Genomic DNA, 25,126 nt, shown 5'->3' with positions numbered 1-25,126 from the left:
CTGTCTCGCTCGCCCCGTCTGCACCGGCGCACAATTCCGCGTCGCGTCGTATTTGCTTTGTGCGGTGGGTGTGCGCTGCAATTGTTTGCGATTTTTTTTCATCTTATTTGGTTGCCGTTCGCCGAAGTTTTGCGGCATATGCCGGACATGTCGAACAAGTGCTGTGTACCGGCATGTTCAAGTAACTCCAGAACAGGGGAAAAGGCCCAAGTGTTTTCTTTCCCGTAGGACGAAGCGCTGCACATGCACGAAGTGTGGCTGAGGGCGATTCCGCGGAAGGATTTTGATGCTACAGAAAACAATGTAAGAAATTTTTTTGTTACGGTGGGGCTTCTATAGTGTCTTCGAAGTGCGAACTCGATTATTCATTTTTAGTCAAACGAGACCCATATGTAGAACCTATTTCGGTTTCTTTGCATGCAGGTATGCGCATTGCACTTCGAGTGATCATGCATTCAACGAGAGGCTTCGTACACGGATCGTAGGGCAGGGCGAGTGCTTGAAGTTTCCTTGAAATTACCACGTCTTCGCCAAGGATCAGTGCCTACCCTTTTTCCGGGATGCCCGTCGTACTTGTCGAAACAAGACGGCTGCCCTTCCAGGCTATCACCAGAGAGCAAGCGGATCCGCCGGGAAGCATCCGATCTCTCAGAATCCGCAGCATGCTACCAGAGGGAAGAAATTCAGCGTACTTTTTCCTCCCTAATTCTTGAATTGAGAGAAAGGTTGAAGACAGTGCGCATGCCTGATGTGGGGACGGTTATTCATCGCCCCAACTGCACACTGTTTTTAAACAGTGTGAACGAGAGCGCACCTGTTTTGTGCTCATCTATGACCGTCTCCGTGGATATGCAGATAATTGCGTGCTTCCGCAGCAAAAGCCTAAAGAGTTTTGGAAATTACGTGTTTCCAAATGAGATCAAGGATGTCAATGTTCTCCTCGAGCTGCTGAATCGGATGCAGCACATTGAGAGCGCGAAGTGTCCCCTCTGATGGAATTCTATATATTGTTTCTGCCCTTCTGCAAAAGATAGGCGAACACATTACAGAGAGCAAAAAAGATGTGGTTAAATTTTTCAAAGAATAGGTTACACTGCTTGTAAAGGAACACGCGTAGTATTCATCAGAGGTTGTGGTACTCGCTTGCATATTGCACACCATATAATTCTCAACAATTATTTGCAAGAACAGAAATGACGCTGCTGCTGCAAAAGCTGATGCAAATGCGCGTAAGTTAATGACGGTTGCGAAGAAGTGAAAATGATAAACGGTTGTTCTTGGCTGTTCTTTCTTGTGCTTTGATCATAAGTGTGGAAAATAAAAGTTTGTCCCTGTTTGTGAATTTTCCCTACATTTTGCATTTGTACACGTTAGCTCCTCTGTGTACCTGGAGCGAACCCCATGAGATGGTATTTTTCAAGCGTTCTCGTCCATTTCTCTTCATAATTTTGTCTTTTTCCACACCTCAACGATAATCCATCATTTTTGCACTCCACTTCTTGACCACACTAAAAAAGCAGATGCGTAGCTTCGTGCAAGCGCTGAGCGCGCCTACGTAGCGAGCGCTGGGCAGCGAACTGGCGAGATTCGGGAGAGGTGCGTCGCCTCCGTAAGCCAACTTCACTCGTCTTGACACACAGCACAAGAACACAGACAATATGAATGTACTAATGTTACACTGGGACGTAGGAGATCTTATGCATAACCTCTATGACAATAAAGAACTTTTGCACAAATACAATCCAAAGGTGATATCTGTTCAGGAGACACATCTTAAGTCTACATAAAAACTTTCTCTGGCAATACGCTATTTTCCGGAAAGACCGAGATGACGCTGTTGCATCGGCCGGCGGTGTAGCTATAATAGTCAAATGAGGCGTTGCCTGTCGGCAACTGTGACTCCGAGCCCCTCTTTGCTATCGAAGTAGTGCTATTCAATAAACTAGTAGCCATCACGTCTGTATACAGCTCCCATGTTATCAACATTCTAGAAGAACATTTCAGAGATTTATTGATGAGCTCCATCATCCTTACATTGTCGTCGGTAATTTAAACGCGCATAGTGCACTGTGGGGCGACTATCGCTGTGATGCGACAGGACGAATAATAGAAAACTTCCTATACTCGGCAAGTGCCTGCTTGCTTAACAAGAAAGAACTAACATTCTACAGCACTACACACAAAACATTTTTTTCCATAGACCTAAGCATAGCGTTCAGTACAATTGTGCCATATCCGGAGCGGGATGTGATTAAGAACCCTTATGGAAGTGATCACTCATTATAAACCTTACAAAACAAGATGAATGTTCTGCACACGTTCCTCGATGGAAAGTCCATTCAGCCGACTGAACGACATTTTGCGAGCTAACACACCTGCCCTGAAATGATACCCATGTACTTATAGTGTAGACGATGCAGTAGCCTACATAACATCATTTATTATTGATGCTGCGAGAGTATCTATACCCCAAACAAATGCGTCGCCTTCGAAACGACGTATTCCATTGTTGAATGAGGAGTGTATAGGGCAGCCCGGAAAATTAAAACAAGGCTTGGAGCCTCCTTCGTATCTCCCTAAACACAGACAACCTAATTAACTTCAAGGCGTTTAAGTCACAAAGTAGAAGAACACGCCGCCGCGCTAAACGGGAAAGTTGGAAAAAAATACACCAGTAGCATCAATTCATATACAGACGAACGAGAAGCCTGGAACAGGGTGAACAAAATAAAAGGCCGCGAAACTCATCCTCTACCTTTAATAAATACACAAAAAGACACTCTTTAGGAGCAGACAGATTGCCTAGGAGTACATTTCGAGCACATTTCCAGTACATCCCATTACACCGGCACATTTCTAAAATATTAGCTACAAGCAGACCAACTGCCTCAGGGTCGGAAAGGCACATCCAGTAAAGTATACAATCGTCCATTTAGAATGGCGGAGTCGCAGGCCTCACTGAATTATTGCAACTAGCATACTCCAAGAAGTGACAGACCAATGTATGAAATGATGAAATACTTACACCCTGAAACCCGCAGAACACACTGTCACACTTTAACTCCATGCTCTCTACCGGCTACATTCCGTCGACCTAGAAAGAAGCAATCGTGATTCCTATTCTCAAAGAGGGCAAGGACCCTTCCTCACCCAGTAGTTAAAGGTCTATAGCTCTGACATGTTGTCTATGCAAACTCTTTCAGAAAATGATTTACCGGCGCCTCATTCATTTTCTTCAGAGCAACAAAATACTCGTTCCCTTACAGTGCGGTTTTAGGAAAGGTAGATCCACAACAGATCACCTTGTGCGCATCGAGAGAAATATCCGTGATGCCTTTGTGCACAAACCGTTTTTCCTGTCAGTATTTTTAGTTATGAAGAAGGCTTATGACGCAACTTGACGCTTTGGAATCCTCCGTGACCTGGCTGGAATGAGAGTCCGAGGCAACTTACTGAATGTGATCCAGAGTTACCTCTCCTGTCGCATGTTACGTGTCAGAATTTGTAACGTTCTGTCTCCTCCTTTTACGCAGGAGGCTGGTGTTCCACAAGGTGGTGCGCTGAGCTGCACTCTTATTATTGTCAAAATGAACTCGATCCACGCTGTCATACCACGTACTATGTTTTATTCTGTATGTGTTAATGACATCCAGATAGGTTAAAATCATGTCACCTAACTATCTGCGAGGGACAAGTAGAGCTTCGCCTAAATAAATTGTCCAAGTGGGCGGACGAAAACGGTTTTAAACTAAACCAACAAAAGAGTACGTGCGCCCTCTTCTCTAACAAGAGAGGTATACTGGCGCAACCTATAATAGATGTCTATGGAGAACTGCTATCTCTAAACCGTGAACATAAATTTTAGGTAACATTTTAGACTGCAAGTTAACTTTTGTCCCGCACTGAAGTATTTTAAAGCAAGATGCCTCAAGACTATGAACCTACTGAAGCTTTTGTCACGTACATCCTGGAGAAGTGACAGATGCCCTATAAGCTTGTACAAGAGTCTAGTACTATCGCCGCTCGACTACGGAGCAACAGTCTATAATTTTGCTAGGCTTAGTGCTTCGAGAATGCTAGATCCTATCCACCACTTACGCATCCTCCTTGCTACGTGCGCCTTCAGCACTAGTCCCGTGCGAAGCCTGTACGTCGAATCTAACGAATGGTGTCTATACTTCCAAATGACATATTTAAGCTTTTCGTAACTCGTGAAGGTAAAATCAGCTGTAAATCATCCACGTCATTCAATTATTCACGACTTGTCCTTGGCCAGGCTGTTCCATAACCGTCCAACCACTAGGCCTCCTCTATCCCTCTGGCTGGAAGCACTGTCAGAAGAAACAGCCGTCCCTCTTTTAGAGAATGTTCTAATGGCTTCTGATCGGCTTCCACCGCGTTTGGGATTGGCAGACTATCCAGTGTGACATCTCTTAGAAATATCAAAACTAGCACCTGAGTCACATGTACATTCGCATTTTCTTGAACTGAAGGAGAACTATCAGTGAAGTACGAGTACGAGTGAAGCTAGCTTAGCAGCACTCTTTGAGGAACTATCAAGCATTGTTTGAGATATCATTGGCCTTAATAAGGTTAGAAGAACTGATGAGGCTTATACAGTGCTGACAAATGGCCACATCCTCTGCTATTGATGACTTCCAGATAAGAAGCAGTAGAGAGTATGATTCCTAATCTATAAGGACATATAGCGGGCAACATTTACGAATTCTACAGCATTAATGAGAGGGTAGTAGTAGTCGTAATAAAGATTAATATGAGGTATAGATTGAAGGTAGTACAAGCCTACGCTCCAACCTGTCGTCATGATGATGATGAAATAGATCAGATTTAGGAAGATGTTGAATTAGCGATGAGAAAAGTGCAAACTAAGCATACTGTAGTAATGGGCGACTTCAATACAAAATTGGGGAAAAAGCAGGCTGGTGAACAACCAATTGCCAACTACGGCGTAGATTCTAGGATTTGATTGAATTGGAGAAAACTTTATTTGTGCCTGCAGTTGGGCGCTCGCGCGCCCCGACGAGGGCCTACGTCATCTACGAGGTTGCCTTTACTCGGCGCGAGTCTCCGCTCACCGTTGCCGGCTCGCAGGGTCTCTGCCTTTTTAGCGCCTCGAGGACCTGCTGGATGGCTCAGAGCTGTTGGTCTTGGTCGTAGCTCTTCGCGGCTGCCTCGAGCCGCGGCGGGATCGTTCTTGAGCTTGCTTCTTCTCGATTTTTGACGCAGTCCCACAAAGTTTACGTGTAATCTGCCTTCTCCCTCCGGCAGACCCTGCACTTATAGGTCGGGTATGTCTCGGGGTACATGCGATGCATCAGTCCCGGGCTCGGTAGCGATCCGGTCTGGAGCTGTCTCAGTATTCTGTCTCAGCCTCCGCACGACTCAGCCTCGGGTGGGGGGGGGGGGGGAGAGTCCTGCGAGCCAGGCGGTAGGCCTTCGTGATGTCGTTGTAGTCCGTCATGCGGTCCTTTGCTCCGAACCACGTTGGACGGTCTGTCGCCGGGGCGCGGTTGGCGCCGGGAACCACTTGATTCTTACTTTTCTGCCCTGCAGTTTGGCCGCTCGCAGTGCGCGCTCGGCCTGCCTGCAGATTTGGCCTTTGGCGAACTTTCGCACCGCCTGTCTCGAGTCACTCAGCACCATGTGGCAGTCTGCGTCGGCGATGGCCAGGGCGATGACCACCACCTCCGCTTGTTCCAGTCCGAGCCTTCTCACGCTCGCTGCCGTCCTTGGGGCGCCGGTTGACGCCTCTATGACGACCGCTGCGAAGGCGTTCCGTTGGTATTTGGCGGCGTTCACGTACCGCGCGTGCTCGTCGTTGGCGTTCAGGTCGATGAGAGCCTTGGCCCTCGCCGCTCTTCTTCCTTTGTTGAACACGGGGTTCATGTTCTTGGCTACGGGGTCGATACTGGTCTGGCGTCGCACCTCTTTGGAAACGGGGAGCTTCATCTCCGCCTCGTTCGAGCGTCCTATTCCAAGGTCGTCCAGTATCTTCCTCCCGGCTTTGGTCGTCGACAGCCGCTCTAGTTGAGAGGTCCGTTGCGCTTCGGCTACTTCTTCGAACGTGATGGGTATCCCGAGTTGTAAGAAGCGGGTCGTGCTCGTGGACTCGAACAGGCCCAGCGCCGTCTTGTACCGCTCTTCTGATGATTACGTTGATTTTGTTGCGTTCATGTTGCAGCCATCTGTGGTAGACTGCAACGTACGCGACGTGGCTGATGATGAAGGATAGGACGAGCTTAATTAGGCTCTCTTCTCTCATGCCAGCCTTCCGGGAAGTGACTCGTTTGAGGAGTCGAATCGCGTTGGCCGCTTTGATCGCGATGACCATGCCTAGGATCCCGATTTTGCCGACCTCGATGATCACGTCGCCGGATTTGATAACGATTCTGATTTTTTCGTGTTCGCGTTGACTGGTCTTGCCTCTGCCGTTGTTGGTAGGTGGGAGTATGAGATGCTCTGATTTTCTCGGCGAACATCTCAGTCCGGTGCCTTCCAGCTGGTCTTCTATCGCGTCGACAGCGGCTTGCAGCGCGCCCTCGATGTGGGAGTCGCTGCCGCCGGTCACCCACAGCGTGATATCGTCCGCATAGATGGTGTGCCTGACGTCTTCGATATCCGCGAGCTTCTCGGCGACTCCGATCATTACCAGGTTGAACAGCATCGGCGAAATGACCGATCACTGCGGCGTGCCGGTGGTCCCGAGGTTCTTCTCTTGCGTCTGTAGGTCGCCTGCTCGTAGCTCGGCGGTCCTGTCCGTTTGTAGGATCTTTCGCCCATGTTGAGCTTCGAGACTTGGGACAGAATCGCCCAGTGTTTCACCTTATCGAAGGCGCTCTGCAGGTCGAGCCCCAGGATTGCCTTGTTGTCGCGGGCGCTGCCGCCATCGTCGATGATTCGGTATTTGAGCTGCAGCATCGCGTCCTGCGTGCTTAGGTGCTGCCTGAAACCGATCACCGTGGGCGGGCAAAGCCCTTCTCGTTCCAGATAGTCTTGCCATCTGTTGAGCAGGACGTGCTCCAGCACCTTGCCCACGCAGGACGTGAGCGAGATGGACCGGAGGTTGTCCGTGTCCGGCTGCTTCCCCTGCTTGGGGATCAGGATGGTCTTGGCTGTCTTCCACTGCTTTGGCAGCGCGCCCGCTCTCCAGCATTGGAAGTATTTTGCGAGGTTCTCAATCGACCCGTCGTCGAGGTTCGTGAGCGCCTTGTTCGTGACGATGTCCGGGCCGGCTGCCGACCGGCTGATGAGGTCGTGCCGGGCCGCGCGGGCCTCCTCGACGTTGATGTCGCGATCGAGCTTCGCGTGGGGTAGGCTGCCGTACGGCGCGTGTTGTTCGGTGGGTGTAGTCGGCAGGTATTTGCCGTTATGCGCCTGGTTACTTCGTCGGCGCCGTGTACTGTAACGAGACCGCCGAGTCTGTCCCGTTGGGGCAAGTTTGCCTTGGTTTCGTCGAGCAGGTGCCGCAGCAGGTTCCACGTCTTCCCGCTGTGCATCTGCCCATCTTCCGCGTTGCAGATCTCATTCCACTGTTGCGTGCAGAGCGTGAGGCAGTGCTCCTGGATCGCTCGGTTGAGCTCCGCCACTTACTTTCTGAGTCTGCAATTGAGCCGTTGTTTCTTCCAGCGATTGAGTATCGACTGTTTGATTTCGATGAGATGCGCTAGCCGGCTACCTACTTTGTCGATCTCCGCATCCGTTTCAATTTCTTTGGTCGCGTCGCGTACGCTCTTGATGATTTCGGCCGTCCACTAGTCGGCATCTTCCATCTCGTCGTCACCGTCGCTCTTCTGGCGTCTCGGAAGGCATTCCAGTCTATCTATCTGTGTGTTTTGATGCTGGTGTCGTTGTGTTCCGGTACGCCGACTTCCGCGATGGTGTGGTCGCTGCCGAGGTCGGTCTCCGTGTTTTTCCAGGTGATCGCGCCCCCCGGATGGCATTCTTGACGAACGTGAGGTCCGGAGTGGTGTCCCCGGACACGGAGTTACCGATTCTCGTCGGATGCGTCGGGTCCGTGGTGAGGGTGAAGTCGAGTTCCGTGGCGTGTTGGTATGGGTCGCGGCCCTTTGCTGTGTATTTGTAGTAGCCCCAGGCAGGGTGCATCGCGTTTAAGTCTCCGCATGCGATCAGCATGTTACGGCCCGCTGCGGTGATGTCTCTGTGCAGTAACGTCTTGAATCTCTGTTTTCTCTGCGATGGGTTGCTGTGGACGTTGAGAAGAACTATGCTTCCTTTTCTCTTCTTGCCCGGGATGAGTTCGGTGTGTGTGTGCTCGATCTTGATATTGCTTTGCAGCTCGTGTTCGATGAACGTGAGTCCCTTCCTGACCAGGGTGCACAGGCCTCTCCCGTCGGGTGGGCCCTTGTGCACTCTGTAGGCGGGGAGGGACGGTGCGTCGGTTAGTGTTTCTTGTAATAGTATAACATCAGGCTTGCGCGCGGCATGTGCGATGTGCTGTTGGATGACTGCCTTCTTCCTTCCGAGGTCGCTACAGTTCCACTGCCACGCTGTCGCACCTGCTGCTGCTGGTGTTGCGTTGGCGGCCATGATTGCATTGGTGCGTACGGGGTTCCCTGGTTGAGTGGATGTTGTGCGAAGAGGGGCGCACACGTCGGGTGGCTCACTATCGGCTGTAGGGTCCTTTCGATGTAGGCGAATCTGTTCGTGTTCTCGGCTTGGTAGGTCTCCATCGTTTGTTTCATTGCTGTCACTGCTGCGATGTTCGCGGTGATTAGCTATTATAGTTTGGTGAATCTCGCTTCGAATTTGGCTTCGAGGTTGCCGATGCGATCGTTTTCTGTGACCAGCCGTGGTTGCTCAGTGGCTTGGTGCTGGGCTGCTGAGCACGAAGTTGCGAGATCGAATGCCGGCCACGGCGGCCACATTTCCATGTGGCCGAAAACACCCGTGTACTTAGATTTAGGTGCTCGTTAAAGTAACCCAGGTGGTCAAAATTTCCAGAGTCCTCCACTACGGCGTGCCTCATAATCAGAAAGTGGTTTTGGCATGTAAAACCCCATAATTTTTTCTTTCGTTTTCTGTTTGCTTGCGCGTGGCCTCGGCGGCTTTCTTCTTCGGTGCTGGTTCCTCTACGGCTGTCTCCTGGGTGTTCGTGGTTGTTTCCACGGTTTTTCTTGTGCTTGGCGTGGGTCTCTGTGGAGGCTCGTTGTTGCATAACAGCAACTGACGGATCTCGACGATCTCTCTCGTGAGGTTGTTGATGGTCGTTCGCAACGCCGCGTTCTCTTGTATTAGGGTCGCATTGACTTCTCGCACCTTGTTCATATCGCCTTTCTTCGTGGCTTCGGTGATTTTCTGTGCGTTCCTTATATTCTCCCCTTTCGCTGGGTCGACCCAGCTCACTCGCTCACGCGATGGTGACCTTTTCCTGCTGAGGCTTCTCTTGCAGCAACTGCTGTCTCTGGATTTAAGCGCGCGGTTACCCGACGGGGTCCTTGGCGTCTGCGCAGCTGGCGGCTTGTCGAGTGGCGGGAAATCGCTCTCCGACAGCAGCTAGCGTTCGGTCTGTCGGCGCTCCCATTGTCGCTTGCGCACTACGTTGGAGATCTTGTATTTCGCCTTGCACGTTCGGTCTCCGGCCGGGTGTTCGTCTCCGCACAACGTGCATTTTGGGGTACAGCGATGGTCTTCTTCAGGGTTCGCGAGTCCGCAGGCCAGACACGTCTTCGTTGTGGGGGTTGGGCACACGTCCTCGTGGTGACCCACTCGGCCGTACTGCTAGCAAACGTCGATCTGTTTCCCGTAGAGGCGGCACGGTATGAGGGTGACGCCGTATCGGACGAAGTTCGGTACCTTGGATCACTGGAACACTACGATCGCGGTGGCCTTGCTGCCAGTCCTTTTTACGCCCACTGCCAATGAGTTCCTCTCGTTGACGATGTTCCTATCTAGCTCGTCGGCGCTCGTGGCGATGGGGATGCCTCTGATGACGCCCTTTACGGTGTCGTGAGGTGCCGTGCGATATGCGCTGACCTCGTAGGGTTTGCCTTGAATAGAGATTTCCTGGATTTTAGCGTACCTTGTCGCGTTGTCTTCCTTCGGTGTACTGACGACCATGATGTTATGTTGCGTGTTGGGGCAGATGGTGTCCGCGGCGCTTTCCTCACTCGTGATCTTGGCCGCGGCGAGTATGGCCGCAGCGACGGTGGTGGTGCCGGCCTTGACGATGTCGAGTCCCCCTCTGGGTCTGACGACTATCTTGCTTTCTTCCAGTGGCATGGCTGGCATACGTGCTGCCTTGATGACCGAGGATCTGGCGTTCTTGCTTAATTTCGATTTCGGGCTTGTTTGACTCCCGCCGGGTCCGTCGGGCTTGCCGCTGGCGGGGGTCCGCTGGCGCAGCCTCGACATGCGTTCCCCCGCGAGCGTCCATCCGGCGTCGTTGTGGTATTCCTTGGGTGATATCTCTTTTCCTTGAACTTGAGCGCACATTTGGTTGTCCACGATCATTGTTGTCCGAGTGGACGCCTACATCTCGGAGCTGACGAGTGGCTGCCGCTTGGAGTACGGCAGGTGGCGGCCGGTGCGACGGTGTTGGACCTAGTGTCCGCGCAGTACGCCTAGGTCTAGCAATTCTTCGCACGGCGGCGGTAGAAAAAGTAAGAAAATTTGGCAAAGAAAAACGTACCTCTGGGGTCAGCTGGTATCGATCGATGCCGCTCGCCTTCACGGACACATTGGTGCAGGGAAACCTTTGGTTCGAGGCAATTAGCACTGCTTAATTGGTTAGCAATGACGGAGGCGATCTGTGACTGGGGACGAGCGCTTCTTCTTCGTCCTCGATTCTAGGAGCACTCGAGGAGAGATGTTGGTAGAATTTGCTCAAAGGAATAAGCTGCGAATAATGGACACCTTCTTCAGGAAGCATAGGAACAAAAAGTGGACATGTAGAAGCCGTAATGGTGAAACAAGAAATGAAATTGATTTCATACTTTCTGCCGATCCCAGCATAGTGCAGGATTTAGAAGTGTTATAGGTAGAGTAAAGTGCGGTGATCATAGGTTAGTGAAGTCTAGATATCACCTCAGCTTGAAAAAAGAAAAAGTAAAATTAGTCAGGAAGACAGGCCAACCTAGACACAGTAAGGCTAAAAGCAGACAATTCAGTCTGGTACGTGCAAACAAATATGCAGCCTTAGAACAGAGAGATGAAGATGACATAGAGGTAATGAATGAAACCCTAGCTAGGCTGGCTTCAGAGGCAGCAATTGAAGTGGGAGGTAAGGCACCATGGCAACCAGTAGGTAAGCTCCCCCAAGTAACAAATAGCCTAATCAAGAAACGACAAATAATGAAAGTGTCGAACACAAGAGACCAGATAGAATTATCAGAGCTCTCAAAGCTGATCAACAAGGAGAAAAAAAGGAATATTCGAAATTATAATGTGAGGAAGACTGACTAAGCAGTAAAAGATGAACGTAGCATGAAATCAGTGAGAAGGAAACTTGGCACAGGATAAACGAAGATGTATGCACTGAAAGATAAGCAGGGTAATATCATCAGCAATCTCGAATACGTAGTAAAGGAAGCGGAAGAATTCTATACATACCTGTACAGTACTCAGAGCAGCATTGAGACCTCCATTCGAAGTAGTAATGAGCAGCTTACAGAGGCTCCTGCTAGAACTAGCGATGAAGTTAGAAGGATCTTGCAAGACATGAAACGGGGAAACGCGACAGGAGATGGAATGACAGTCGACTTAATCAAAAATGGAGGAGGCATAATGCTTGAAAAACTGGTTACCCTTTTTGCAAACTGTCTATCGACTTCAAGATTCCCAGAGAAATGGAAGAAAGCCAACATTGTATTAACCCACAAGAAGGAAGACGTGAAAGAATTGAAAAATTATAGTCTCATTAGCTTACTTCCAGTAATATATAAAACATTCACGAGGATAATCGATAGAATAAGGGAAGCACTGGACTTCAGTCAACCAAGGGAACAGGCTGGCTTCAGGAAGGGATACATCCATATCATCAATCCGCAGAGTGCAATCAGCCTCTCTATATAGTTTTCATGGATTACGAAAAGGCATTTGATTTAGTAGAGATACCAGCAGCGGCTTTACGTAATCAAATAGTACAGGACGCCTACGTAAATATCTTGGAAAGTATCTACAGAGATTCCACAGCTACATTAATTCGCCACAAGAAAAGTAGGAAGATACCTATAAAGAAAGGGGTCAAACATAGAGACGCAATCTCTCCTATGCTTTTCACTTCGTGCTTGGAAGAAGTATTCAAGCTAATAAACTGGGAAGGCTTAGGAAGGAGGATCAACGGCGACTCTCTCGGCAACCTTTGATTTGCAGATGACATTGTCCTGTTCAACAACACTGGGGACGAGTTACAACAAATGATTGAGGATCTTAAGAGAGAGAGTGCAAGAGTGGGGTTGAAGATTAATATGCAGGGGACAAAGATGATGATCAATAGCCGGGCAAGGAAACAAGAGTTCAGGATCACCAGTCAGCTTCTAGAGTCCGTGAGAGAGTACGTCTACCTAGGTCAATTATTCACAGGGGACCCTGGTCATGAGAAGGAAATCTACAGAAGAGTCAAAATGAGTTGGAGCACATACGGCAGACATTGTCAGATCCTGACTGGAAGCTTACCATTATCATTAAAGAAATGTGTACAATAATTGTATTCTACCGATGTTAATATATGGGGAAGAAACTTGGAGACTGACAAAGAAGCTCGAAAACAAGGACCGCGCAAAGAGCGATGGAACGAAGAATGTTGGGCATAGTTAAGAGAGAGGAAGAGAGCGGTATGGATCACAGAGCAAACAGGGATAGTCGACATTCGAATTCACTTAAGAGAAAGAAATGGAGCTGTGCAGGTCATGTAATGCATAGGTTAGGTAACCGATGGACCATTGGGGTTACAGAATGGGTGCCAAGAGAAGGGAAACGCAGTCGAGGACGGCAGAAGACTAGGTGGAGTGATGAAATTAAGAAATTCGCTGGCGCTAGTGGGACTCGGTTGGCGCAGGACAGGGGTAATTGGAGATCGCAGGGAGAGGCTTTCGTCCTGCAGTGGACATAAAATAGGCTGCTGCTGCCGCCGATTCTGCTGCTGATGATGATCACTGTGCTGAACTTATTACGCATGTTACGAAGTCGCCTCGTGGTGTTGCTTACGCGTCTCTAGGACGATCGCTTTTAATATCCGGTACATGGGATCCATATACAAGTATATTTACGGCGGTAGCATGTGCGAGCCTTTCTGGAGTTAAGCGCATTAAACAAACAAAAATCACAAGGGCTATTGTGCTTACTGACTCATTGATTAGGGTCGGAGCCCTAACGAGTTTGGGAAAACGTATGAAGAATGTTTTTAACGAACTATATGCAGTGCTATGCTCTGCTTGTATGGATAAACAAGCCATCATCTTTTGCTCGGCGCCTGGCCACAGTGGTATAAAAGGCAATGAAGCTGCTGACGAGATCGCTACCTGAGTAGCTTTTAGCGACACCGACACAAACCCATTTCAGCCACGGACTTCAAACCATACTCACCTCACAAGTTGAAGAAGCACTGGCAGAAACAGTGCTGTTCCCAGGTATCCAATAAACTGCACTTGATCGAACCCAAATTAGGGCACAGGATATCGGAATGAAGAACACGATACAAGGAAGTGCTCCTTTGTTGATTTCATACCTTCGGCACCCACTCTTATGTATCGACTGAAAGTGAGCCTCCCTCATGTCCAAGGTGTGGCGACTGCCTTACAGTTCTCCATGTCCTCGTCCAGTGCAAGGGAAATACAAACTGAGCCTAAAAAATATTTTCATTCCGCATATCTTTAGCGTATGGCACTTCAACCAGCATTTTTTCAGTAACGAACCGCTTTTTAAGCTGGACACAGTTTTTTCAGCTTTTTAGGTAAGGTAACATCTTAGAGATCATTTGACCGGGCCATGTATAGCACAGCCTCGCTTTCAGGCTGTAGCTGCACTGACATAAGTTTTTAAAGTACATGCCTCTGAGCTGTTGCTTTACTTCAAGAGCCCTGTGGAGACAGTAGTGCTTGTATGCATCCTGTTATATCGCTTCACACCGATACTTTTATTCCCTTGTTTATCATGAGTCATTGCCATTATTTTGATGCTTATGTGTTTTACGCAATTTACAGCGGCCCGTTTTTTAGGCCTCCTTACAGCCACATATGTACATTTGCAACTCAAATTGATCATTTCATACGTATTACTTATAAAGTTCACTGCCATACGTCATAACGGGCTTCGGCCATAGGTGGTCCTTGCGCCATTACATGCCATACATCATCGTCATCGTGTTAATTATGCAATTAAGCATTTTTATTTTTCGTAGAACCAATGGCCGCCTCATCGAGAAATTTACATCAAGGGCTAGAATTGTGCTATCTGCCGCAGGCAATTTTTTTTCAAGCATGAGAGTGCATTTCTGCGCTTCATATGCGCTTCACCAGGGCCCCGAGCCAAAGCTTAGTTGGCCCAAGTAGAGCTTCTTAAGCGCACTTCGGTCTCCCAATTTCCGAGATCATTGTCATCGCCTTCCGCGAAGCAGACATCACGATACCGCGCTGTGAGTGATATCTAGCACGTTATACGTGCGGTAGCCGTTTAAAAATGCGTTCGATTTACCGTGCCTCCAAAGTTAAACTGAACATGTATTTTTTTTAGCGCGCTGTGCGAGTTATGTAAATGCGTCTTGCACAGCTAGGGACCAGGTTTTTGACAGACATACTACACAATGGAAATTATTGTTACAAATTTTAATTAGCAAATTATTATTTACTTTCGGCGCTCAGGGCACTTATACGCACTTATATGCACGATTATATAGGCACTTATTATATGCACGATATGCACTTATAACGCCTAGCATAGGGTGCAGCCTGCCTTTTAGCATACAGCTGAGGACAACGCGTATCCTATAAGGCAGGCTTGTTCGGTTTTGCTGTTTGCGATATTCATCGCGAGCCCTTTTTTACTGAGCGCGCCTAATTGCTTATTCCGAAGCGCTAACCAGCTCAAATACTATAGCCTCGGAATAACGGAACTTGCGGCAGTATAGTCGTGTCTGCTTATCGTTAGCAGACGGGCATGCAAAGCGCTTCATTGCGAAACTTTCTGTGCCGTTGCCTCCCCGGAATATGAAATCAGCTACACGAAGCGGCAGATTTGGCGACGAGTATCTTGGAAGACGAGCCTTGTCGACAAATCAGATAAACGAAGAATTTGCCTGGGAATACGACCGTCTTCAATTTTCCTGCCCGCCGTCCGCATACGAAAGTTTGGTGTTTAAATAATGAGTTTCGAGTGATTTATGCAGTTTTTGACTATAAACTTTCGCGCAAGGTGTGTCCACCAAAGAGCCCAAAGCATCTGTGCAAGGAACATTTGTGTAGCTCGAACAGCGTTTTAAAATAAACTTACAATTGAACTTTGAATGCCTGGTATAAAAGTGCTCGAGATGGATGGAATAGAGGCTAAGTGGCACAGAGTTGTGGTTACTGTAGTCCCTGCTTCGCTTCTTCTAGTTCGTGGTAATAAACAAATTTTCACTCGCGTGTTTTAATGACTGAAGAGGGGTGTTACTGTAAGTGATCACTGTGGGAAACTCCTCACTGACGTCCGCACTGCAAAAGCCTGGTGACCGTCTCGCTAGCTCCTTCGACGCAGGATGCCCGTCGCTTTGGCCGAGGCGCGGGCTGTCGCGGGCGTCAGTTTCACAAAGAAGCTCCATAGAAGAGCGGTGTGCCGTTACTGTACACACGAGTCTCGGCTGTGCAGAATCCAGAGCAGCGATGAAAAAAAAAACGCACTAAGCGTGTGTCACTGCCGAGCGGTGCGTCACCCATCGCCAAACCGAAACAGGGAATTAGAACGCCTGCAGGCATTTTCGATGTGCATTGACTTTTTGGCGCGCATAGTTAGTCGTTATCTTGAAAAGAACGTTGCAACGTCTTTAGCTGCGTTGGCGTGGAGGGCAAGACCAGGCTGCGCGCACGCGGCATCGGGAACGTGGAGCAGTGCGGAAGGTCGAGCGTGGATTGCGGCTACCGCACTCTCGAAAGGAGCGTTTAATTGGGTCCGTTTTTTGGTTTGATTGCTACGCGCAGCTTATGACACTGCTCGTGACAGTATTATGAGCATCAGCAGTGTTCATTATGACATTTATCGCTTACGTCTTGGGCAAATATTTATCCCAAAAAAGCAACGGAAAGGCTGAGCACAGCTGGTTATGCTTTAATGCGAATAACATTGTCCTAATATGAATGGTCACGTCAGACGAGAAAAGTAGAGTTATGTTCCCTTCTTGGGTGAAAGCAGGAGGACTAAACGTGAGTAATTGCATAAAAAACGTCGGCTTTTTTCTATACTCTCTGTTCTCCATGCCTTTGAAGTTTGTAATTTCCCCATATCGCCTGTCGGAGACGGCCTAGACAAAATTGTATTTTGATCTCGAGTTTTTCTTGTTAGAACCACTTCGAACCTTTCAATGGTTTCGTAAATCGCCACGATCGAAGTCATCGGACGCTATTTATTGCTACGGAACACCGACACGCCATTTTTGTCTGCACAGCGACTGCAGTTAGCATGGGTGAGCTTGCAGTCGTCGCAACCTTCGTGGTTTTCTTTCCGGTTCCGCGTATGGATTTTTTCGCCAGTTCACACATACGTGAACGTTGTCTTCATATGCGCATTTTTCATTCTTGGGATTGAAACCGAAGTGTTTGAGTTAAAGGCGCTACTTAATGCGTAATCTTTCAGTGAGCTAGTGGATAAATGGTTCAGGAGAGACGACACGTTGTTCCGTTGAGAAAGGCCGAAAAAAACAAAACAGTGTGCTAGATTTCTCTCTCTCTCTCTCTAGCATGTTAAATTAGCTCGTGAGAGCTCTGGTGATTGTGTGAAAACAAGGCACACTTTCTTTTTTTTTTCTGCGCAGTTGCAGACAGAGTGCCCCTCTACTGGTGTTTTCGAAGTTGACCCCGAGCACCTGTGGCAGATCGCCAAGGACACGCTAAGAGCCGCGCTCAAAGGTATGCTGCGTATGTTTGCATGCAACACGCGAGTGTTCCGTTTGTCTCGGTTCCTACGCACGCGTGTACAGGCGTAATTTTATCTAGGCGCACGCATGTACGATCGTTATTGTCCCTCACGTGCATGCCTATATATATACACTATCGTGAGCAATGTGAGCGGGAATACGGGAGCGCGTGTCAGATAGCCTCGAACTCTGCTGTGGGCGATTCGCGGCGACCGCCGCTGGAAACAAAGTGGAAAGGAGGACGCTGTTCTAATGACTGTTGGCACTCCCACCTTGCGTCTCTTTATACAAAGTGCGGAACTTCGCACAGCCAGCGCACATTGATGATTCTGTTTGATATTGCGATTACTGATAACTTTGTGCACCGAGGCGTGGCCAACAGCAGCACTGTTTTGAAGCGTAAACATCCCAGAGCTACTTCCCTGGCAAATCTATCCATCTGGAACGCGTCACACGATGCGCTTCATAAGATATACATCTGGTCCTCTGGGCGCATATCTGAATATACCGTGCGCTAAACTCAGTAGACATCTCTGTAAGGTGCCTTGTGGAGGTCTCGTGCTGACGATGCCCTCTCGGTGAGCGCATATTTCCCCCCTCATCTTTTAAGAGGTTCAATACATACAAGCATTTGTCTCGCAAACCAGATTTTTTTCAAGGGAATTTTCCACGTCTCAGTAATTTCTCTCGTCGTATTCGAGTGCTGATTGCCGTGTTATAGTTTGTTAACGAAGCTTTCCCTCAAGTCTAAATATTTTAAGGCAGTTTTCCTAGCCTCTAAAGCCGCTCGAGTTCACTCTTCTCCTCGAGCGGCCATTTTTCCTAGAAAGTATGCCTTCCAACTACTGAGTCTCTTTCCACGTAAGTGTGAGGCTCGGAGCAGGAGCTGTGGCGCTTGAAAGTAGCCTGGGGCCTGACGAACCAACCGACTGAGCTATCTTTCCGGGCAACATCGAAGGGTCACGAGTTCAAATCACCTGTTATGTTCCTTTTTTTTTTTTTTCGCCCCTTTTTCTTTCTTTTTTTTCTTTCTTTTAATGTCTTTTCCTTTATTTTATCACTGTACGGGAACCCTCAAAAAAAAAAAAAAGAAAGATATATATCTTCAAATATGTATGGCCTCACACTCACATGTGCAGGTCATAAATACCAGGTTCTCTAGCCGAGTGCCATCCATGCGGTATAACCGAGCTCAGATTGGTCCACCTTGACTGACCAAATAGGGCACCACTGTAGGTTAAATGAGGCGTACAACTCCTGCGGGACCCGCCGTGGTTGCTCAGTGGTTATGGTGTTAGAGTGCTGAGCACGAGGTCGCGGGATCGGACCCCGACCACGGCGGCCGCATTTCGATGGGGGCGAAATGCGAAAACACCCGTGTACTTAGAATTAGGTGCACGTTAAAGAACCCCAGGTGGTCGAAATTTTCGGAGTCCTCCACTACGGCGTGCATAATCAGAAAGTGGTTTTGTCACGTAAAACCCCATAAATTAATTTTTAATTTAACTCCTATGGGGACGGTAGAGTATCCGTCTCCAGTGCAAGAGACCGGGATTCAAATCCCGGTGCCGCGCTATTCTCCACCGGAAAATACAAAAAAAAAAATAACCGTGTGTTGAGAAAATTGCACAAACAGGCCTGGAGTGCGGCCTGATCCCGGTGACCAGAACCGGTAACGCACTCTCTCACCAGAGCAGGATTGGCCACCCTGGTGCAGTACTTGGCCACAACCTCCTATATGAATACAACAATCGAACCCCGGCCCTCAGTCCCCAGCAGCCGCGAAGCAACTGACCACGGCGGCGGTCAGATCTGTGACGCTGCAGAGGGTGCTAAGAATACCTGGCTCCGGACAGGCCGCCATTGGAATCTGAACCTGGCAACGTTTAACGTTAGAACGCTATCTAGTGAGGCGAGTCTAGCAGTGTTATTGGAGGAATTAGAGGGTAGTAAATGGGATATAATAGGGCTCAGTGAGGTTAGGAGGACAAAAGAAGCATATACAGTGCTAAAAAGCGGGCATGTACTGTGTTACCGGGGCTTAGCGGAGAGACGAGAACTAGGAGTCGGATTCCTGATTAATAAGGAAATAGCTGGTAACATACAGGAATTCTATAGCATTAACGAGAGGGTGGCATGTCTTGTTGTGAAACTTAATAAGAGGTACAAAATGAAGGTTGTACAGGTCTACGCTCCTACATCTAGTCATGATGACCAGGAAGTCGAAAGCTTTTATGATGACGTAGAATCGGCGATGGGTAAAGTCAAAACAAAATACACTATACTGATGGGCGACTTCAATGCCAGGGTAGGCAAGAAGCAGGCTGGAGACAAGTCAGTGGGGGAATATGGCATAGGCTCTAGGAATAGCAGAGGAGAATTATTAATAGAGTTTGCAGAACAGAATAATATGCGGATAATAAATACCTTTTGCCGCAAGCGGGTTAGCCGAAAGTGGACGTGGAGGAGCCCGAATGGTGAGACTAGAAATGAAATCGACTTCATACTCTGCGCGAACCCTGGCATCATTCAAGATGTAGACGTGCTCGGCAAGGTACGCTGCAGTGACCACAGGATGGTAAGAACTCGAATTAGCTTAGACTTGAGGAGGGAACGAAAGAAACTGGTACACAAGAAGCCAATCAATGAGTTAGCGGTAAGAGGGAAACTAGAGGAATTCCGGATCAAACTACAGAACAGGTATTCGGCTTTAACTCTGGAAGAGGACCTTAGTGTTGAAGCAATGAACGACAATCTCATGGGCATCATTAAGGAGTGCGCAATAGAAGTCGGTGGTAACGCCGTTAGACAGGAAACCAGTAAGCTATCGCAGGAGACGAAAGATCTGATCAAGAAACGCCAATGTATGAAAGCCTCTAATCCTACAGCTAGAATAGAACTGGCAGAACTTTCTAAGTTAATCAACAAGCGTAAGACAGCGGACATCAGGAACTATAATATGGATAGAATTGAACAGGCTCTCAGGAACGGAGGAAGCCTAAAAACAGTGAAGAAGAATCTAGGAATAGGCAAGAATCAGATGTGTGCGTTAAGAGACAAAGCCGGCAATATCGTTACTAATATGGATGAGATAGTTCAAGTGGCTGAGGAGTTCTATAGAGATTTATACAGTACCAGTGGCACCCACGACGATAGTGGAAGAGCGAATAGCCTAGAGGAATTCGAAATCCCACAGGTAACGCCAGAAGAAGTAAAGAAAGCCTTAGGAGCTATGCAAAGGGGGAAGGCAGCTGGGGAGGATCAGGTAACAGCAGATTTGTTGAAGGATGGTGGTCAGATTGTTCTAGAGAAACTGGCCACCCTGTATACGCAATGCCTCATAACCTCGAGCGTACCGGAATCTTGGAAGAACGCTAACATAATCCTAATCCATAAGAAAGGGGACGCCAAAGACTTGAAAAATTATGGACCGATCAGCTTACTGTCCGTTGCCTACAAAGTATTTACTAAGGTAATCGCAAATAGAATCAGGAACACCTTAGACTTCTGTCAACCAAAGGACCAGGCAGGATTCCGTAAAGGCTGCTCAACAATAGACCATATTCACACTATCAATCAAGTGATAGAGAAATGTGCAGAATATAACCAACCTTTATATATAGCTTTCATTGATTACGAGAAAGCGTTTGATTCAGTCGAAACCTCAGCAGTCATGGAGGCATTACGGAATCAGGGTGTAGATGAGCCATATGTAAAAATACTGGAAGATATCTATAGCGGCTCCACAGCCACCGTAGTCCTCCACAAAGAAAGCAACAAAATCCCTATAAAGAAAGGCGTCAGACAGGGAGATACGATATCTCCAATGCTATTCACAGCATGTTTACAGGAGGTATTCAGAGGCCTGGAGTGGGAAGAATTGGGGATAAAAGTTGATGGAGAATACCTTAGCAACTTGCGATTCGCTGATGATATTGCCTTGCTTAGTAACTCAGGAGACCAATTGCAATGCATGCTCACTGACCTGGAGAGGCAAAGCAGAAGGGTGGGTCTGAAAATTAATCTGCAGAAAACTAAAGTACTGTTTAACAGTCTCGGAAGAGAACAGCAGTTTACGATAGGTAGCGAAACACTGGAAGTGGTAAGGGAATACATCTACTTAGGGCAGGTAGTGACCACGGATCCGGATCATGAGACTGAAATAACCAGAAGAATAAGAATGGGTTGGGGTGCGTTTGGCAGGCATTCTCAAATCATGAACAGTAGGTTGCCACTATCCCTCAAAAGGAAAGTGTACAACAGCTGTGTGTTACCAGTACTCACATATGGGGCAGAAACCTGGAGGCTTACGAAAAGGGTTCTGCTGAAATTGAGGACGACGCAACGAGCTATGGAAAGAAGAATGATGGGTGTAACGTTAAGGGATAAGAAAAGAGCAGATTGGGTGAGGCAACAAACGCGGGTAAACGACATCTTAGTTGAAATCAAGAAAAAGAAATGGGCATGGGCCGGACATGTAATGAGGAGGGAAGATAACGATGGTCACTAAGAGTTACGGACTGGATTCCAAGGGAAGGGAAGCGTAGCAGGGGGCGGCAGAAAGTTAGGTGGGCAGATGACATTAAGACGTTTGCAGGGACAACATGGCCACAATTAGTACATGACCGGGGTAGTTGGAGAAGTATGGGAGAGGCCTTTGCCCTGCAGTGGGCGTAACTAGGCTGATGATGATGATGATGATGATGATGATGATGAAACTCAGTACGGGCGCCTAAGAGTGGCGCTCTAAAAAAAACTATGACTGAAAAAGAAATTACTGGCTGTAAGTCACTGCGCACATAACCGTCTTATCGGCTATCGGCGGCCAGTGAAATGCCGTAAGCTGCCATTTTCGACAAACGCAGGCGCGGTGGGAGTGCCAACAGTTGGCGGGATAGCGTCCCCCTTTCCCCTCTGCTTTCGACATCATCATCCGCGTATCGCTCTAACTTCGTCACCCATTCGCGTTCCCGCTCATATTGCTCACGATAGTGCGTAATAAGCCGGACGTCGGTTAATGTTTCGACGTCCGATCAATCACGAACATTTAGCCTAGAGGGTAAAGTTGCAGAACATACTAAAAGAAGCAAAGCTGCAATTTTGTATTGGTCAATTCCGTGAAGTGGGCTGTGCAGCTGAAATAAAGGGTGTGGATTAGATGGAATCTCAGAAAACGACGGCATTCGTCTTCTGTCATTTTATTCTCTCCATAAAAACTCACGCTTCTTGTGTTTGCCTTTGCGTATGATCCGCCATGGTTGCTGAGCGTGTCTGTGTGTGTGTGTGTATATGTATGTATGTATGTATGTATGTATGTATGTATGTATGTATATATATATATATATATTTATGGTATGATATGATATATGCATCCATGGATGCGTTGTGCTGCTTGAGCACGTGGTCCTGGGTGGGACGCCTGGCCGTGGCTGTCAATTTATGCTGGAGGCGGATTGAGAAAAAGAGAAAAACAAAGAAAGAAACACGCACGCACGCACACACGCGCGCACGCGCGCGAAAAAAAACTCTCGTGGAGCGATAATTGGTTGCTTGTAGAGCAGTCGCGTGTCCTATCGCCATAAAAATTGAGTTTTTACGTGCCAAAACCACTTTCTGATTATGAGGCACGCCGTAGTAGGACTCCCGAAATTTAGACCACCGTTCTTTAACGTGCACCTAAATCTAAGTACACGAGTGTTGTCGCATTTCGCTCCCATCGAAATGTGGCCCCCGTGGCCGGGATTCGATCCCGCGACCTCGTGCTTAGCAGCCCAACACCATAGCCACTAAACAACCACGGCGGGTCACGTGTCCTATCGCACTATTTCACTTAGTATATTCTTCCCGCCTTTCGTCACAGGCTCGGAAAATACCGAGCTATCGTTATCACCGATGCTTGCCACTCGTGGCCGCGGGTGATAAGAAAATAAGAACGAAAAATGAAATGGCTCGCTACTATATGCGACATCAGGTAGCCAAATCGCGTAACTACAGAGCCCTCAAATATGGCGTCCGTCATAGCCCGTGTGTTGCCTTAGGGTGTTAAACTCGATTAGTCGTCGTTTTTCTTTCTTTCCAAATCTTACTGTAAGCGCGGAAGGACATCATATAATAGAATGTTTTAGAGGCCTGGCTTTTTTCTTATGTAACAAAGAGTACGTTGATAGTTGATGCGTAGTGCTACACATTTGACAGCTTGTAAAAAAAATATCGAGTGCCTGAAGACAGACCGTTCTGCTGTATAGACCGGTGCTCAGTGAATAGTACACGTTGTAACTCAGATATTCGATAGCTGCATATGAGTATTCAGCTAGCCAGATGTCATTCGGACGTCTTGCAGATAAAATGCAAACTCAAAATATGAAAATTGGTCGACAGAGTTGCCAACAGCCATCAAAATACCTTTTGCAAGCACAATTTCGTGTACACAGTTGAGACGCTTCTCATGCGAATAAAGCCCCTAGCTACTCTAAAAAGGTAAATGCGCGGCATTACTTAATTATAACGAACATTCTCGTATTTTCGACTATGTAATAAAGGTGACGCAAGAAGAGTTGCGCTGACTGCATCATGTTTTGAAACTGTGTTCAGTTAAAACAATTTAACAATATTCTTGGGTGGCAAGTTGTCTTTGGTTAAAAAACAAAAAGCTAGGAACTGTCTCTAGGAGTTTTATGTCCCTCCCGATATATTTGGGCCGAAATATAAGTAGAATATAGTCAAGTGAACCGAGTTCACAGCATTATCCGAGGGGCGACGACACAAGTAAACACACCGTGTCCGATGTGTGTAGTATTTCTGAGGTCAGTTCCTTGTACAATGCGTTGTGGTTTCCCTGCAGGAATGCAAGAGCAACTGGCCTCAGTTTCTGTTCTAGTCCAGTATAGTCACTTAGTACAGTGTGAATTCTGCGAGCTGTTCTTGAGCACGGCGTCACTAGGCGTCGCCACTAACGCTGCTCTTTCCATTCATGTCTTTGATAGTGCGGCGTGCATTGACCTCGGCAGGTGTTCCACTAATCCACGGTGATTTGGTCGTATATAACCAAGCCAGGCTGTGAGGGCGACTGCAGGTGCAAAACAAATTTTTCTGTTCGGTGTTCTCCACCAACATCTTAGACACGCCTGCGTATTATGTAACTGTGCAGTTCAATGTAATTATTGCTCATGTCATTTTGGAAAGCTATGGAAAAAAGAATGATGGGTGTAACGTTAAGGGATAAGAAAAGAGCAGATTGGCTGAGGGAACAAGCGCGAGTTGATGACATCGTAGTTGAAATCAAGGAAAGAAATGAGCATGGGCAGGACATGCAATGAGGAGGGAGGATAATCGATGGTCATTAAGGGTTGCGGACTGGATTCCAAGGGAAGCGAGCGTAGCATGGGGGCGGCAGAAAGTTAGGTGGGCGGATGAGATTGAGAAGTTTGCAGGGATAACATGGCCACAATTAGCACATGACTTGGGTAGTTGGAGAAGTATGGGAGAGGCCTTTGCCCTGCAGTGGGCGTAACCAGGCTGATGATGATGATGATGTAATTTTGAATGGAAATCGATGGTCTGTGTTCGAGGCACGTCCACCCACACACACATATATAATGCTGAGACGTCGCGATTGACACGCGCTGCGCCAGCATACTCGACCGTTGACACGGAACGCGCTTGCCTTAGGCCGCCGTGTGTACTGGTATAGGTACGGACCATTAACCACCGTCGGTCAAGTTCTTCGAACGCAACCACTCGCAGGTCGCTCGGCAATTAGGGTGCGCTGGTGCGCGTTGGCCGTGCTATCGGACCCGTCAGACAGGTTGGCTATCTAACCTTCGTGCGCGCAGCGTGGAGCTTTGTCTCCCCCCTGCGTGACGCTTCCTCAAATTGCAATGTTGACTCGTCTCGGGAAATGCTGCCTCGCAGCATTGGAATGTCGTTCAAGAACTACCCATCCCCTCCAGCTTGAGGGCCTTCCAGGCGGGAAGGCAGTTGACACCGGACGGAAATCAGCCACCGGATAATAGAGCCCTTGGGACTGTCCCCATTAGCCGAAGA

The 25,126-nt window shown here is 48.1% G+C and overlaps 1 protein-coding gene and 1 long non-coding RNA gene across 2 annotated transcripts in view; both read left to right on the top strand.

Annotated features, from left to right (window-relative positions):
• The window catches only part of LOC126540250 (glycerol kinase 5), a 203,267-nt gene that overhangs the window by 82,186 nt on the left and 95,955 nt on the right, over positions 1–25,126 (top strand). Inside the window, exon 3 of the mRNA XM_050187050.2 lies at positions 16,982–17,075. Within this exon, the coding sequence (XP_050043007.1) occupies positions 16,982–17,075 (94 nt within the window). The remainder of the gene's footprint in view (positions 1–16,981; positions 17,076–25,126) is intronic.
• On the top strand, positions 36–1,351 carry LOC129387177 (uncharacterized). Its single transcript, XR_008614463.2, has 2 exons — positions 36–303; positions 424–1,351. It is a non-coding gene; the product is annotated as an uncharacterized lncRNA (long non-coding RNA).

Source organism: Dermacentor andersoni, chromosome 2 (genome assembly GCF_023375885.2).
Source record: "Dermacentor andersoni chromosome 2, qqDerAnde1_hic_scaffold, whole genome shotgun sequence".
NCBI lineage: Eukaryota > Metazoa > Arthropoda > Arachnida > Ixodida > Ixodidae > Dermacentor > Dermacentor andersoni.
The sequence above is the reverse complement of the archived record's forward strand: the minus strand, read 5'-3'. Positions and strand labels throughout refer to the sequence as shown.